General features: G+C 46.5%; 2 protein-coding genes across 21 annotated transcripts in view; one reads left to right on the top strand and one right to left on the bottom strand.

Annotated features, from left to right (window-relative positions):
• Positions 1 to 58: 58 nt before the first annotated feature.
• tyw5 (tRNA-yW synthesizing protein 5) lies at positions 59 to 2,336 on the top strand. The gene is made up of 8 exons (XM_015975935.3): positions 59 to 221; positions 707 to 861; positions 960 to 1,029; positions 1,111 to 1,155; positions 1,382 to 1,519; positions 1,589 to 1,676; positions 1,804 to 1,920; positions 2,000 to 2,336. Exons 1-8 carry the CDS (start codon positions 141 to 143, stop codon positions 2,290 to 2,292), a joined length of 987 nt encoding a protein of 328 aa, XP_015831421.3. The 5' UTR covers positions 59 to 140; the 3' UTR covers positions 2,293 to 2,336.
• A 1,127-nt stretch (positions 2,337 to 3,463) lies between these two features.
• Positions 3,464 to 16,461, bottom strand: part of lrrfip1a (leucine rich repeat (in FLII) interacting protein 1a) — a 33,196-nt gene continuing 20,198 nt past the window's right edge. For 6 of the 20 annotated variants that reach the window (XM_015975946.3, XM_015975945.3, XM_015975943.3 and 3 more), the window contains 16 exons: positions 15,806 to 15,865; positions 15,685 to 15,726; positions 14,022 to 14,081; positions 13,647 to 13,730; positions 13,278 to 13,334; positions 13,105 to 13,176; positions 12,253 to 12,351; positions 11,992 to 12,018; positions 11,362 to 11,487; positions 11,086 to 11,157; positions 10,617 to 10,787; positions 10,237 to 10,329; positions 10,004 to 10,096; positions 9,789 to 9,881; positions 9,570 to 9,705; positions 5,860 to 8,665 (listed from right to left, as the gene is read on the bottom strand). In XM_015975946.3, coding sequence (XP_015831432.3) covers positions 6,147 to 8,665; positions 9,570 to 9,705; positions 9,789 to 9,881; positions 10,004 to 10,096; positions 10,237 to 10,329; positions 10,617 to 10,787; positions 11,086 to 11,157; positions 11,362 to 11,487; positions 11,992 to 12,018; positions 12,253 to 12,351; positions 13,105 to 13,176; positions 13,278 to 13,334; positions 13,647 to 13,730; positions 14,022 to 14,081; positions 15,685 to 15,726; positions 15,806 to 15,865 — 3,804 coding nt within the window. In that variant the 3' untranslated portion in view covers positions 5,860 to 6,146. Of the gene's footprint in view, positions 4,192 to 4,275; positions 4,381 to 4,470; positions 4,551 to 4,619; positions 4,741 to 4,817; positions 4,868 to 5,859; positions 8,666 to 9,569; positions 9,706 to 9,788; positions 9,882 to 10,003; positions 10,097 to 10,236; positions 10,330 to 10,616; positions 10,788 to 11,085; positions 11,158 to 11,361; positions 11,488 to 11,991; positions 12,019 to 12,252; positions 12,352 to 13,104; positions 13,177 to 13,277; positions 13,573 to 13,646; positions 13,731 to 14,021; positions 14,082 to 15,684; positions 15,727 to 15,805; positions 15,866 to 16,461 lie in introns of those variants that run through there. The other 14 variants (XM_015975954.3, XM_015975953.3, XM_015975951.3 and 11 more) reach the window with 11 other exon arrangements.

A 16,461-nucleotide genomic window follows, 5' to 3' on the forward strand; every position in this document is an offset into this window, starting at 1 on the left:
TTTAAATATTAATATATCGTGGTACAGTTAAAAATTAATAGAAATTCTGTTTACTTGTGATTTTTAGTAGTTTTTTATGGGGAAGACTAACCATGTAACACCAAGTAAAGTCTTCTTCCGCCAACAAAAATAATGTTAAAATGGAGCTCCAGGAAAAAATATCGGTTCCGATTTTTACTGCAGTAGAGAGAGAAGTGTTTCTACAGGACGTTTATCCTCTGGTAAGATAAAACCGCCCTTTATACACGCGTTATTTCCGCTTTCATGGGGACAGAATAACCGGATAACCTTCTGTAGCAGCACCCCAACCTCCTACTCACTTATTCCCATCAAAACTCAGAAACCCGCTTTTAGATTACGCTTTTTGGACTTTAGACTGTATATCTACCATTGTGTCTTTCTCAATTTTTAAAGTACAAACCCTTAGTATCACAAAAGCGGCAGATTCATTAACTTTTAACTTGTTCGTTTGTGGAACTGTTTTCTTTATGGAGGAAGTGATCAGGCATAAGATGTGTCACATCTAAAACGGTCTGGGAAGAAACAGTCTTTAGACATACTTGTGTCTGTCTTTCTGACCATAAATGGTCAAATAAACATTTTCTTGTCACTCACTGTTTCTATCAGTTCATTCATGCAGGTTTGAACTGGTGAAACATCTGAACCAGTGGGTTACCTTCATCCAAGTGTTAATTGTAATCTCCAGCGCAGACCGGCTGTCCTGAGAGGGGTGGACTTGGGGCCATGTGTTGAAAGATGGACAGTTGAATATCTTGGCAACAAAGGAGGTGACAGGGACGTGAAGATCCACGTCTCCTCAGAAGCTCAGATGGATTTCCTTCACAAGAACTTTGTCTACAAGTAAGATGAAACAGTGTTTATTTTCCTGTTCGATATCTCCTCTAAATGCAATGCTCTATGTGAATGATGCACCATAATCTTTGGCACATCTCACACAGGACTCTGCCTTTTAATGAATTTGTTAAAAGAGCATCTGAGATGAACCACACAGATTTCTTCCTGAGTGAGGTATGGATAATTAAACGAGGAGACTGATTTATTTGTTTATTCCTAGTCCTTTAATGACAGAAACTCCTGTTGTGGTTTTAGGATGAGAGCTACTATCTCCGATCTCTGGGAGAGGACATCAGGAAGGTACTTTAAACATCATACGATAAGTTTTAGATTAATATATGAACTTTTTGTTCACATGTTTGTGAAACACTGATTTTTTTTAGTTATGGTCCAGATCCCGGACAAGCCCCCACAGAATGGTCAATGTGTCAAAAAGGCATAAGGACATAAAACAGGGCATAAGGACATAAAACATATGTTAAAGTGCATAAACCTACGTAATGAGAAGGTTCTACCTTTCCTACAGGAACCTGCTGAGTTGAACAAACAGTTCCCAGCCTTGGCTGATGATTTTCACATCCCACCATTCTTTGAGCTGGAGCAGTTCTTTTCCAGTGTCTTCCGGATCAGCTCATGTGGTCTGCAGCTGTGGACACACTATGATGTGAGTGCTTTACCCTCCTGCAGGAGTACTTCAGTATTTATTTAGTGGCTTTGGTGTTCCTTGTCCCAGGTGATGGACAACCTGCTGGCTCAGGTGACAGGAAGGAAGAGAGTGGTGCTTTACAGCCCCCAAGATGCATTGCACCTCTACCTGTCTGGTAAGTTGCTATGGAAACATGCCAACATGCACAAATTAAGTCTTGATCGAGCCTGTTTCTATATGTATTCTGTCTGAGAAGTCTCAGTTCTGCATCAGAACTTTATCGGCTTGTTTTAACCCGTTAGGTGATAAGTCGGAAGTCCTGGATATCGATGCTCCTGACCTGAAACGGTTTCCTGAGTTTGTGAAGGCAAGGAGATATGAATGTGTTCTGGAGCCTGGAGATCTGCTGTTTATTCCAGGTTAGAAGATCTGTCCACAGGTCTCATTGTAAGTCCTGATCACATTAAGCCTTCTCTTTACATGATCCTATTTCCTCAGCTCTGTGGTTCCATAACACCCTCGCCCTGCAGTTTGGAGTAGGTGTTAATGTGTTCTGGCGCCATCTTCCGGCTGACAGCTACGACAAAAAGGACCCTTATGGTAACAAAGACCCTGTGGCTGCTGCTCGGGCTCTTCAGACCCTGGAGAGGGCTCTTCACTGTCTGGATGAACTTCCAGCTGAGTACAGAGACTTCTACGGCCGGCGGATGATCCAACGCATCCAGAAACAAACTCACTGTGACGAGAAGAACACTACATTACCCAGCAGCCCGCTCACTACACCAGCATGATGTAACCAGAACTTCTGCCTGCAGAATAAAGATCCAGGTTCTCACCCGTGTGTGCTCATCCTTAACCGACTGTTTAGTGGTGTTTGAAGGCATCGTGAACTATTCTGATCTTGTTTAACAAGTTTTATCTCCGGGTTAATCAGCGTTGGTCTGACCCGGTTACAGACGTGGATCACACATCTAACCCTGACCCTAACCCTGAGTTAAAGACGGAAAAAAACCTCAGGAATCCTTCTGGATCCCAGACCTCTTGACCCTCAGCAGCAGGTCTGGCTCCAGAATTGATCCATGTCTGTGTGGCAGGGTGGAGAAACGAGGGCCCGGGCGGGATTCGATCCCCAGACTCCCAGGTGAGAGTCACGCGCTAACCAGTCAGCCAAAGGGACATCCCATTGGCCAAGTAGCCTGGGCGCATGATCAATCGGGACACTGTAACAGGACGCTCACACTGCCACATCTGTAATTGCATAATAAACCAAGTTCTCCATAACCATTAGAGAGACGATGTGTAGTTTTTACTATTAATTTCTGGAAATAACCATCAAAATGTTGTTGAAAATGAATGAAATGATGCCCAATTGTTGAAAATATTGGTGGCTTCGTAACATAACCATAAAAATCAGGTCTAAAATACATGGGAGCGGGTCTGAGTCTCCGGGCGACGCCATGTTTCCTTCTACCAGAGCCCATGAGGACAAAATGCATTTACTGATTTGTAAAAATCTTTGATCATTCCTAAATGTTGTTTTACACATTTACCTCATCACTAGTTTCCAGTGATGAAAATGAGTCTCGTGTGTTTTATTTAGCTGAAGTTTGCACTTCCCAGGGCTTTTTGACCCTAATGGGCATCCGTTGGTAAAGGTCTTACTCAAACACAAAAATACTGCTTGCTTGCAACGATTTAGGTATCTACTGCCCCCTATCGCCAGGAAAAACAATCACATTAAACTGAGGAGTTTTAAGGTTTAAATTCTTTTTAGAGCGTTTTTATGGATGAAGCTGTAATTCCTGACTTCAGATGGGAACTGAGATGTTAAAATAAAAAATAATGAACTAAATAAAACATTATTATAGAGCTGTTCATGAATTATGTCTCAGACAATGAAAACTCAAGGATCTAGCAAACATTCTCGTCTCCATTCTCACCAGAAGAGCCTGGAAACAAAGCTGGAGGTAAAATTTGAAAATTTATTGCACAAAGATGACAGTTCTTCTTCATGTATCCTTAAAAACTTCTGAAAGCTTTGTAAACAGTGAACAGCATCTCCCCAGTGTGTCCAGTATCTCCTAATACCACCTTAAGTCCCTGTGGTTTCCTCAGCGTTTCCCAGCATGCACGAGTGGCGAACTACGTGAAGCAGAACAAAAGCTCAGGCGTGGCTTTTCCTAACAGAAGATCTGACTGTCAGGAAACTTCTTGCTACATAAAAGGATTCCAATCAAAGGACGGAAAGCCAAGAACATTTATTATTCTTGAACAAGTTGGAGTTGAGATTATTCAAAAGTTTAAGTGTTGAAAAAGTTTAGGCTTTGGATGGAAAAGGGAAATATGCAAAACCGGCCCTCCGTTCAGAATTCTCCCGTTGGAAAACCTCTGGGAGAAGCAGCAGGAAACGGAGCAGCTGCTGTGGGAGCGTTTTCTGTCTCGGAGCGTTCCCGCCATGAAGAATCCACAGAAAACGGAAATGGCACGTTGCTTGTGAGAGCTCTTGGTGAAGCTTGACTTTTCCTATCAGGCAGGTGAAGGAGAAACCCGATCAGGATGCGGCTCCATCTGGAAGCCGGTTCTTACGGAGTCTGGGCCATGCCACGGCTGGACTTCATCTTCTCCAGTCTCTTACACAGGTGGCTGTTGTTCGACTCCAGTTCTTCCACCTTATCCAGCGCCGATCGCAGCTGCAGGGTCAAACACAAACAGCTGCTTTAGTTTTCCTTCTGGAGAAACCCGTCTGCAGGTTCAGCTGTTAGAAAACTTCCTGCCTCTCTCTGCAGTTTGCGTTTCTCAGCCTTCAGCTCATCCTCCACCGTCTCCGCGTTTTCTGCTGCAGATTTGTAACGGGCCACCTGACCCTCCAGCCGGGTCACCTGGATCCAGAAGAACAGCATCAGAACACCCATGTGAGGAGAAAGGCTGCAGGAAGATGGGAAATCTGACAGGAAACCTTTTTTGCTCACATTTTGTTCCAAAGCCGTCACTTCCTGTTCCGCCTTCACCAGTTTGAACTTCAGGTCGTTCACCTGCCTGCTGGAGTCTCCTGGAGGATTCACAACAAACATCTGACAAAAGACACACACACATGGCTGAAGGGCGCGGGAACACCTACGCTGCAAATCCATGATGTTGGGATCGTTCCCGTTTTCCATCATTTCTCCATCTGGACTACAACCGGAGTCTGTTCCGTTATTCTGTGTCTTCTGGTCCAACTGGGCCTTCAGCTTCTTCACCTGTAAAGAACACATCAGAGGGTGAGGAGTTCTCCAGAACCGGTCATGTTCTGTTTTAGGGATGGAGCTTGTCTCACTTGCTCGATCATTTTTTCCCGCTCGTCCACCAGCTTCCTCAGGCGAATTTCTGAAAGATGAAACACGTCTGAAAATCTGGCTTCACGACTCTGTTGCACGTTTGGTTTTACAGATCAGAACTAAAGTTCTGATCCGGTTCTCGTCTCGATCCTGTCTGCAGAGAGACCTTCTGACTGTCAGTCGGGTTTCTGCTGAACATTCCTGAAACGTTCTGGCTAAATCAGCCAAAGTCCAAAGAAAAACTCTGAAAGACCTTCAGAAGTTCTGCAGAAACGTTATTCCAGAACCGGGCCTGGCAGCTGGGGTAGAAACAAGAGCCGGATCAGAACTTCTAGAACATCACAGATAATCAGTAACATCAATAAATTCAAATGTGTGTCCTCCAGCTTTAAAAGGAAAATGAATAAGAACATACCAGGAGAGGAGCCGGGAAGAGCTGATGCATGCACATGAGCAGGCGTCCATGGTGGGGTGTTGGAGCGTGCACGTGTGTGTGTGTGTGCTGGGTGTGTGTGTGCGCGTGTGTGTGTGCACGTGTGTGTGCTGGGTGTGTGTGTGCGCGTGTGTGTGTGTGCTGGGTGTGTGTGTGTGTGTGTGTGTGGGGGGGGGGGGGGGTAGCATGCACGCTGCTTCTGCAGATTAATTCACACAACAGAGCAGGCATCCATGGTGGGGTGTTGGAGCGTGTGTGTGTGTGTGTGTGTGTGTGTGTTTATGTTGATTCATTTAGCAGACGCTTTTATCCAAAACGACTTACAATTTATAACCTATAGGGCATGTTGTGATCTGTGGGGGAAACCGGAGTACCCGGAGGAAACCCACGCATGCATGGGGAGAACACGCAACTCCACGCAGAAAGGCCGCAGCCGAGTTTCGAACCTGCAACCTTCTTGCTGCGAGGCAACAGTGCTAACCACTGCGCCACCATGCAGCCAGTGCCAGTGCCAGTGTGTGTGTGTGTGTGTGTGTGTGTGCGTGTGTGGGGGTTAGCATGCATGCTGCTTCTGCAGATTCATTCACACAACAGAGGTGAGCTGCGACTTATTAAACTGTCGTTTCACATTTATTCAGAGCACCAAAAGGCAAACGATGATCCAGAGCCTCTGATGGGAAAATACCAGCCAGGAAGTGTCGGAAGCATCGACCAGAACCACTTCCTGAATACTTCGTGGTAAAAGAACAAAGCGACAGACGGACGTTACATCAAACCAAAACCGTTCACAGTTTTTAGCATTTTTGCACTTTTCTGAATAAACTAACTCAAAAGTTCACGTGAAAAAAATCGAAGTGCTTTGAGTCTCATTTTCTTCCCACTTTGGACCGCTGCACTAAGACATCTTACACTCCTCTTTTCCCTTTCCTTTGCCTTTCTTGCTGCTCTTTTTGGAGTCTTTCCCAGACTGCGGGGTATCATTGTTGTCACCGGCTTCTTCCGTGCTCTTTGGTGAATCTGAATTCAGCTGGATGGCGTCTAATCCCTCTTCGACCGACAAGGAGATTTTCTGGTTCAGGTTCTCCTGAACCACATATGAATTCTGCTCTTCCTCTGCTGGATCTGCTGCTTCCTCCTCCTCACAGGCGCCACCCATCTCTGCGGCTGCAGCTCCTTCCTGAGTTAAAGAGTTCCGGTTTTCCCCCTGGTTTCCTCCATCAGGAGCCTCCCCCTGACCCCTGCTGTCAGACGGCGTTGCTTCTGCATTTCTGTGAGTTTCTGAAAGGTCAAATGAGGTTGCCTCAGTTGCTTGTTCAACTTCCTGCTCTTTAGGATCATAGAACTTACTGGATTCTTCTGCTGCTTCTATGTCCAAGTCATCAAAGTCAAAGGACTGCCCCTCCTCCCCCTCCTCGTCCTCATCTCCGTCCAGCTGGAGGGGTTGAGGTGAGTCGGTACTTTTACAGGTCTGAGAGTCAGATCCATGCTCCGGCTCAGCCAGAGAACATAAGGACGAGTCCATTTCCTGGTTTTGTTGAGCGTTGTTATGCTCTGGATCTTCAGTGGGTTCCTCCGAACTGGACTCCACCTCTTCTGGACCAAAGGTCTCCGTCTCGCCGGTGCGCTCTGTCCCATCTGGACCATTTTTAGTGTCGCCGGTCTGAGTTTGTGTTGGTAAGGACACACAACCACCGCGTTCCTCATCTGGAGAGCGGTTCAACTCAGAATGGACCTCACGCCCTCCATCGCCTCCACTCACATCCATGTTCTTGGTTCTGTCCTGGTTCTGTTTGGACTCATCAGCATCTTGACAGGGAGACATGTCTCCAGCCTCCTCTTCGGGACCATCGGTCAGAGGGTAGCCGCTGTCTGAGCTCCCAACCGGCACTGGCGCTGATCCTGATGAGGTTTCAGTCAGCTGTTCATGAGGAGGAGACGTGCTTTCTTCTTTCTTCTCAGAGATGTTTGCAGGTCCAGATCCAGGAGCACCAGTGTTCTCCGATCTGGTTCCCCCTGATTCACAGCTGCTCTCAGGTCCATCTACAGTTTCTGACTCGGTGAGAAGGAGTCCACCTCCTGAGACGTCATCTCCAAGTTTGGTTTCAGACCTGAGGAGGTCCAGTTCTGGTTCTGGACCCATTCCTTCTACTGTCACATGTTCCTTAACGGATCCTACATCAGAGGAACCTTGGTTTGGTTTCTCTGCCTCTCCTGATTGCATAGTCTCCTCCTCACTCAGAACATCATCACCCACCTCCTCCAAGGCCGAAACCGGACCTGTGATTGGTTCTTGGTCAGGTTCTGGACGGGAAGAGTTTCCTGTAGGTTCTGCTGATTCCACGTTTTCCGAAGTTTCTTCCTTCTTCAGAGCTTTTTCGGCACATTCCACTCTTGCTTCCTTGAGTGTTTGAGTAGATCCCACAGCATCAGACGTAGTTTTGGTTTCACAGAGTTCATCTGAAACTGGATCCATCCCCAGTTCTTCAGGAGCTGGACCGGTGAAGCTTTCAGCTGATTCTGCAGATCCGGGATCCTCAGGTTTTAGAATCTTGTCCTCATCCTCCTCAACATTCTCTTCTCTGAGCGTTCCAGCTTCGTCCTCCTCCAACACCGACATTTCATCTCCGCCGAGCTGGTCTGAAACTGGATCCACACCCGGTTCCTGAGGAGGTTCTTTGTGAGGAACACTTTCTGTAGGTTCTCGGTTCTCCTGCCTATTCTTGATCTGATCCGACGGTGATGCCTTTAAGCTTTCAGCAATGGAACCACTAAGCCCAGGTTCTTCAGTCAGCCCTTTACTCACAGCTGATCCAACATTTTCCTTCTCCATTTGCTGGCTCTTGTTTTCCGGAACTCCTTCATTCTTTTTGCCTTTCCTCTTCTTTTTCTTCTTCTTGCCTGAAGCAGTGTGGGACTGAGGTTTGCTCGGCATTCCTTCAGCCTCGTCCCTGTTCTCCGGCTCTTGCTGAGTGTCGGAGCTTGAAACTGAGATTTCACTTTTAGGGATCCGAGCGTCGCTCCCCTCTGGTTGTGATTTGGTGTCTCTAAAAGAACTCTCCACCAGTTTGCCATCCATCTCGTGTGTGATGAGATCACGGGCTGTGCCAACGGTACCACACTGGGGTTCTGTTAAATCTGGAGCACTCTGGTAACAAACCAGAACCTCCTGGTGGTTCCAGCTGACACCATCAGTAAGTAAACAGACATTAATGTCAAAAGCTAAGTCTCTGGTGTCCTCTCTGCTGGTTAAACGGGTCTCCTGTCCCTCTGACAGCTGTTTCCTGCAGGACGTCTCTAGTTTGGACTCATCAGCAACAGAAACAGGCGTTTCTGGGCTTGAGAGGCTGTCTTTGTCTTCTTCAAGCTGCTCTGGATCCAGCGCTTCATCTCTGCAACCCCTCAACTCAGCCTCCTCTGTGAGAGATCATGAAGAGCAAATGGTGATAGACTTTAACAGTAATCTTCATCAGGAGGAACTTCAGAAGCTAGGCCAGAACACCTGATTGGTTTGGTGGCCAGAAAGAGAAGCACAGAACCAAGTTGTCCAGGAGAAGCAGGAGGAGGAAAAAGCAGGTGGGCCACCAGAGCAGAACCAGACAGAAGCCGAAAGCTGGATCTCCACAAATAAATCTGTGCTACGCAAGCTAGCCGACAGCTTCTGACACGAACCCCCGACATGATCAAAATCATTCACCCCACCAACAACCAGAAACACCACAACACTGTTAGTGTCAGCTAAACGAGGAAAAAGGTGCTAAAGGATGGAAGCTGAGACCAGCAAGACGTCTGAAGAAGAAAGGTTAGCACCACGGTTTATTATGCCACCAAACAGATGATTCTTTGCCTTTTTACCTTGTTTTTTAGCATCGGTCACTTTAAACTAGCCAAATGTTTATGACTGGATAATAAACATTCCGAAAACCTTCAGTAAAATGTTTGTTTTGTACCTTGAGACGGTGTGGAGTTCCTCAGGGCTGTGTGCTCGGGTCCGTCCTACTCAGGTTGTTCTAAAACCTAAACGACGGATTCTGAGACTGTGGGACAAAATCTCCCACTGCTAAAGGCGGTTCCTCGAGTCAAACATCAGCTCCAAGAAAAATGCAAAGAATCATCATGTTTGAATAAAATCAGAGGTGAAAGGTCATTAAAGGTCATTTCAGGAGCAGGCAGGACTGAAGAGTTCATTTCAAAATCCCAAAGGCCAACTGAGAGGTGAATTTTGTAGTTTCATCAGAATTTGTTCATTAAACTCTTCGGTTAGTTTGTGGGCGAGGTGCAGCGAGAAGAAAGTCCGCCCCGACTCTCCTGAGGGTTTTACCGAGCATGCTGCTGCCTTCGGTCTGAGTCCTCGCTGCATCCTGGGAAGCAGGTTCTGCTGCGGGCGTTCCGTTCACCTCCACTTCACTGACGTCCCCGTTGATGTTCAGGTCGGGTCTGAGGATGATTCCGTGTTTCTGCAGCAAACAGGCGATGGTTAACATCAACAGCAACAGGAGAGGATTTGAGACATTTTCCCAGTGTCCAACTCTGGGAATACCTTCAGGATGTCCTTCAACTTCACCACTTCCTCTCTGAGCTCATCCCGCTCCACTCGGATTGCGTCTGTATATTCTTTCTGTCGCTCTAACGCCTGAGCAGAGCCGGGCAACAAGCAGTGGAGAGCAGGCAGAAAAGAGGAGAACAGTTCATGCAAAGAGGAAACTGGTTTTAGATCACGTCGGTAGATGAAAACAGCCGAGTCGGGGTTCGTACCCCGATTTTTTTATCCTTCCACTCCACCGTCTCCTGCAGGTCGGAGATTTCTGTAACAAAACCGTCTTGTTTCAAACGCAGCTGACGGATCTCCTGAACAGCAGGAAAGGAGAGAGCGGAGTAAAGAAAAGCTGTTTTCTGTTTGCAAAAGTAAAGGAAACGGTGAGAGCGTGCAGCTTTTATTAACCCGAGGTGATGCGGAGCAGGAGGAGACGTTTCTGTGCCGTACTCACGTTAAGCAGCTCTTCACTTTGCTTCAACGTCTCTTTCACTTCACTGAACTGGAACTGGAGAACGCCGTGGGCCTGTTTCTGCCGCTCGTACTCCTGCAGGGACCAAGATGGCTGCATGATTAATCATAAACACGCCGGACAGAAGACACGGCGCAGCCCGCTTCACTGATGACAACATAACTTCCTCTGTGTGGGAGACTCGTAAAGACCTCCCGGAAGTCTGACTGTTGGGAGGGAAAATGAAAATTCAAGAACTGGATTTAGGAGTTCTGATGTTTTATGTTAAACTAAACAATAAAAGATGAATCGCTTTGCATTTTATTGAACTCAGACAATCATTCCTGTAATATTGGATTTAATCCCAAAAGCCTTTTCCAGACCTTGACTTTCTCTTGATATTCCCGACGTGACTCTGACAGCAGCTCCTCCAGCTCCATCAGCGAGTCCTTCAGCGTGTCCACCTGGTACATCAGGTTGTTCTTCTCATTGTCCAGCTGGGCGTTGGACACCATGGCCTTACGGTACTTTTCTTCTGCTTCAGCCAACGCGTCCTGATGGACACAATCACAGAAACCGGACACGTGTGATGTCATCAGACTAAAACCCGGGAAAGCTCTGCAGCAGGCAACAAACAGGGAAACTGGAAATCTGTGAAAATTCATCCTGCAGCAGGAACGTTTAGTTCCTGACTCAGAGCTTCAGGTTAGTTTTAATTATTAAAGAGCTGCTGGTTTGTTGATCTGCAGGAGAGAAAACCTCCGTAAATGCTCAGGTAAACAAACAAACAAACAAACAAATAACTAGCTCAGGTTAGAACTCTGAACCCACGGACGAGTCTCAGGTTTCTACCTTGACTTCTTTTAGGTTCTGCAAGTACTTGGTTTCCACATCCTGAATCTGATCCTTCAGCTCATGAATCTCCTGGTGGGAAGTGAAGCAGCAGAGAAGCACAGCGTGACGTGAAACGGACACGAGTGTGGAGGAAAGACGGCAGCAGCCAAACAAGGAAGTGTTTCTATGAACTACAATCTGAGGTTCAAGCTAACCAGAATGATTTTCTAAGGATCTCAGATCAAAGACCCGGTCCTAGAGCACGGTCCTGGTCCTGGTTTTGGAGGACGGTACCTTGATTTCTCGTAAGGAGCTCTCAGCATCCACAGTTAGAGCCGTCTCACTGCTTCCTCTCCGGGAAGACGACCCACCTAAAGACATGAGGGTCGACGCTGTCAGGGCAGAAGCTGCTCGAGATCCCTGGGAAACAAATGGAATCACGTAAACTTCCCGAGTCGGATCACTGGGAGAGAAAATATAAACAAATGAACTCTTCAGGAAGTAAATCCCACTCTGAAGACACATGGCGATGTGGAAGTAAAGGATTATTTGTGTTCATTCATGAAGTGGACCCAGAGCGTTGATGGCGTAGCACAAACAGGAAGTCCTACCGGTGTGCAACAAACATGGACTAAGGAAGCATGACCATATAAGGATCGCTTCAAACCTAAGAGACCGGTGTTGTGACAAAAAGTGTTCCTCCTTCCCTGGTGCGACATCTGACTCAGTGTAACTCTCTCTCTGTCCTCCCTTTTGTTGAGTCAGATTAACATCCAGATTACAGCACAGGAACTTTTAGTTTCCTTTGTGAAAATCAGTGTAGACTTCATTTTAAACAGATTATAATCCCATATGGGATTAGAACAACCTAAAAAGGCTTCTGTCATAAAGAAAATAACATCTGCAGAGATGGGGTTTCCTCACCTTTTCCTGATAATCCCGATCCTCCACCTGTGGAAAGAAACAAACAGTCAGAACCAGTCAAAAGAAAAAACGCCTCTCAGCATTCCAGGCTGCGGCTAAACCGAGTGAAGATTAGTGAAAAGGTGAAACACCAGAATCAGGTGTTGCTGAACGCTTCACTGCACACACGTTTAGTCACAAACTCTGGATTATTCCCGTGGGAAGATGTAGAAACTCCGGCAGCATCACGGCTTTAGCCTCCAGCAGGAGGAAGGGACTCACTTCACAGAAGTCCGGAATAGTAAAGTCCTCCAGGTCTCTGGGAACGCTGCTGCTGCTGGCAGAGCTCCTCAAATAACTGGCCAAAGAGCTGCAGTTATCCTGTAATCAGCCACCAGGGGGCGACACATAACACCAAAACAAACCACATGGTAAATCCATCAGAAAGTGGCGGCATGCTGTATAATTCCTCATCTAATCCACCTTTAGTCCCAATATTAAAGACTTCATTAGTTGCATGCAGAACAAAGTCAGAACTGTTCAAGTTCATCAGGAAATTCCAGTTTCACCTCCGAACAACGAGCAAAGGACAAATGTTTCCTTTCTAAACCGGCTGAGGAGGTGACAGCTGGAGTAAACAGGTCTGAGAAAAGGGGCGGGGCTCTGGGAAAATAGCTGATGTCATCACAAACAGCATGAAGCCAAAGGGACATCTTTGGTTTTTAGTTAAGGTCAAGGTCCTCCTCTACTGGGTATGGGTCAGCAGGCCGGTCCTGATGGCAGCAGAGCCCTGGTCCAGCCCAGAATCAGAGGACGCTATCCCGGGTCAGCATCAGGGTTCTGATCTGAATAGATGAAGGTTTACCACCTGAAGGGCTCAGATTAGACCTGCTTCACTACAGAATTAAGTTCTCCCAGATTTCCTCCCTAATCCCAGATTAAATCTCATTTTTTCTCTTCTGCCTCCTTTTTAAGGAACCTTTGAGACAAACGTGAAATTTTTAGGTTTTTCTTCGACTCAAGACAGAAAAAAGCTAACAAAAAACCCCAGATTTTCTAAAACGTGTTTCCAGCAGCTGAAACTAAACATGCACGTGGTCCTGGTGCACACACATGCTTCACACACAGTCTCACCACTGGACTGGTGCGGGCTGAGCTGGCCCTGCTGGAGGCTCTGGAGCTGCGGAAACCAGAGACCTCTACAGGCTGCAGACAGAAAAAGGGATCATTTCACGACTAATCACACTGAGCCAGCAGGTGTGCACTATTCCAGGTGTGTTGATTACGGATCCAGGTGCAGGTCTTACGTGGGAGCTGGAGGTTCTGCCGGATGCGCTGAACAGAACGTCCTCGTATAAGGAGCTCTGCAGCACAGAAACACTCAGTGAGCAGCTGGCCGCTGGGAGAACTCGGAACGCTTTCGTATCCATGATCAGGAAACACGTTTCACATGTAAAGTTACAGGTAAAGTGGGCCGATCCCAGGACAGATCAGACTCAACGTTTCAATCATCCTCAGACTTTCTAATGAGCTCTGAGGTTCTGATTTATTTTGGAACGCTGGTACCAAAACGTTTATTCACCACAAAACTAAAACGTTCCTTCTTAGGTGTCCTCACGACCCTTTCTGCTGTCAGTACTTGTCTTTAATGATCAGATATCAGTCCGAGTACTGACCTGATAACCATTAAAAGTGGAGCCTGAGGTTCTGGAAGACGACAGGCCTTTGAGACCGAACGGATCAGAAGAACTAAAAGAAGCCTGGAAGGATAAAACAACAACAGTTTTCCTAACAATCCATCAAACATTTGGCTAAATTCTCTAAGCCACGTTTAACCAAACAGCACAGAACGCTGCAGCGGTCACATAGATCCCAACCCAAACATGCCACAGAACACATCCGCTCGTACGATGCTCAAGCGTTTTTACGTTTAAGGACCAACAACCTGCATGCTTTGACATGTTCAGCGGCACACTCCATGCCACCTGGACTTTAGGGGTCAGAAACGTGGAACTGGATCACAACAAACCGCTTTTCATGCAGAAACCCACCGGCTGCAGGTCTAATCTGGAGGAACGAGACTTCCGGCTTTCATCGCTCAGTCTGGAGCTCTAAGCAGCAACGAGAGGAGACGAAAACATCAAACGCCAGAACACGAGAGAGCGGTTCAACTACAGCTGGAGACCGTTCAGGAATGAAATATCTACGAATCAGATTGGTCTGGCAGACCTCACCCTGACCCCAGGCTGCTGGATTTGAGTTTAGTAAAAAAAAAATAAAAACGTTTGTTTCTTAAATTTGAGACAAAACAATGAGAATGAAGTCAGACTGCAGATATTAGAAATTAAGAAATTTAAGTTCAAAGGTCATGATGATTTCCCAGGTGTTTTGTTTTGATGCTTCTTATTCATTCACAGCTTACCCCTCCCATCCAACACACACACACACACACACACACACACACACACACACACACACACACACACACACACACACACACACACACACACACACACACACACACACACACACACACACACACACACACACACACACACACACACACACACACACACACACTGAATTTTCCCGACAGATTCGTATAATTTCTCTTCAGGGTGCTCTATAAAAATCACCCCTTCATGTGCATCTAAACAGCCAATCGTGCTTGGTTGCTAGGGAAAAATAATAAACCTTCGGCCAATCAGCATAACTGCATTTGGGGCAGCAGTAGTTTAGGAGGTAGAGTGGGCTGCCCCATGATCCAGCTCCCGCCAGGGGTATCCTGCTGTTGTGTCCTTGGGCAAGACACTTCACCCAACTTGTCTGTGTTAGTGGTGGTCAGAGGGGCCGACGGTGCCAAATGGCAGCCTCGCCTCTGTCAGACCTCCCCAGGGCGGCTGTGGCAACATAGTAGCTTACCATCACTAGCAGTGTGTGAATGTGAGTGCGTGAAGGCATCTTTGAGTGTCCTAAAAAGCGCTGTATAAGTTTGATGTATTATTATTATTATTATTATTGCATTTAATGTCCTGAGGGCGCTTAAGTCAAATATGTGTTGAGTTAACCAACTCAAACACGTCACAGGCGTGTTAAAGCGCATTTTTTTAAGATTCACTTTGATTAGCAGGCTAAGCTAACGGACGCTAACTGCTCACTGGCCACGAGGATTTGTTTTTGAACTGAACAGACCGATGTTCTTCATCAACATGTCAGAACTTCAGCGCTTGTGCTGTTATTAATTAATTACTGTAGGACTTTAGTTTGAGTCGTTCATCAGAACGCTGAAACCGAATGAAGAACTCTCTTAGCCGTACCCAGGAAGTTTTCCGCCCACAGCTGATCTGAGAGGAGAATGAGGTTAGTCGTAACAAGTTCAGACCTTTAAATCAGCAGATTGTAAGTGAAAGCCTCAAACAGCGGCATTCTGTAGGTCTTGGTGCGTTGTTTCATATCTAAGTGACCAGTCTTCTAAAACAAAGCATGTATTTATTGGGCTGCTGTTCTAACTGGCTCTGTGTCAGTGCAGGAGCATGGTGGTGACCGTGGCTCAGAACGGTGCCTAACCCACTGAGGCGGTCTGGTGTTGAGGTTGTTCCGACGTCACGGATCAACCCTGAAAACATGAATTCTTTAGAACAACAAAAGCAGATGTAGAAGCTCAGTTCACACAAAGAAAACCCTCCTGAGGTAGTTTATCACACAGCTACTGACCCTGCTGGACAGGACGCTGTAATCCTCATCACAGCCATCCCTCTGGAAGCACAAACACAAAACTAATGAGCGGGTCAGGATTCTGCTCGGTTCTTACGCTCATGGACTCATCTCCACATACATCTTTCTCTTTGTGTTTATGCTTCTTCTTTCTTTTTGACTTCTTATGCAACGAGGAGCCCTTGGAGGAGAGAGAGACACCAGGAAAGTGTTTTAACCCAAACCAGAGAGCCAACACCAGACTAAAAACACATCACACAGAGCAGGAAGTAGATCCAGCAGGTAAAACCAGAGCAAAACGAGGATTTCAGTTGCTTTATGGCATCACAGCAGCAAACACTCATGCAACAATCCCAACCTCAGATTATTCTCATCATGCATGTAATGAAAACGACAGGGTTTGGGGAGAGTTAAGCTTCTGATAAAATGTCAGACGTCATGGCAATAGCATAAACGATTTAGACATCACAGCCGAAGAGAAAATAATGAAAGATTTAGTGAAATTCATCCAAGGGAAGACATGAGCCTTAGGGGTTCATCCATACACATCAATCAGGTCGATGATGTAGCCCCGCCCCCTCTCTGAAGTAAAATCATAACCCAGAGTTAAACGGGTCTTACAAGTGATGTCACACTTCACATTACACTTTGACCTTTATGACCTTTCCAAATTTCTCCAAACCATCCTTACTTCCTGCTCTTTGTGTTGCAATCTCAACCGTTACCATGGTAACCCTAACAAGCCACTGAAGGTTACGATGACGATGAGCCTAATGA

This window comes from Nothobranchius furzeri, chromosome 7 (assembly GCF_043380555.1).
Source record: "Nothobranchius furzeri strain GRZ-AD chromosome 7, NfurGRZ-RIMD1, whole genome shotgun sequence".
NCBI classification, from domain to species: domain Eukaryota; kingdom Metazoa; phylum Chordata; class Actinopteri; order Cyprinodontiformes; family Nothobranchiidae; genus Nothobranchius; species Nothobranchius furzeri.

Excerpts from the sequence above, each read along its gene's own strand:
- tyw5 (XM_015975935.3), top strand. The coding sequence starts at position 141 with ATGGAGCTCCAGGAAAAAATATCGGTTCCGATTTTTACTGCAGTAGAG. Across the intron at positions 862-959 it reads CACAAGAACTTTGTCTACAA|GACTCTGCCTTTTAATGAAT; the intron begins GTAAGATGAAAC and ends CATCTCACACAG. Across the intron at positions 1,156-1,381 it reads TGGGAGAGGACATCAGGAAG|GAACCTGCTGAGTTGAACAA; the intron begins GTACTTTAAACA and ends CCTTTCCTACAG.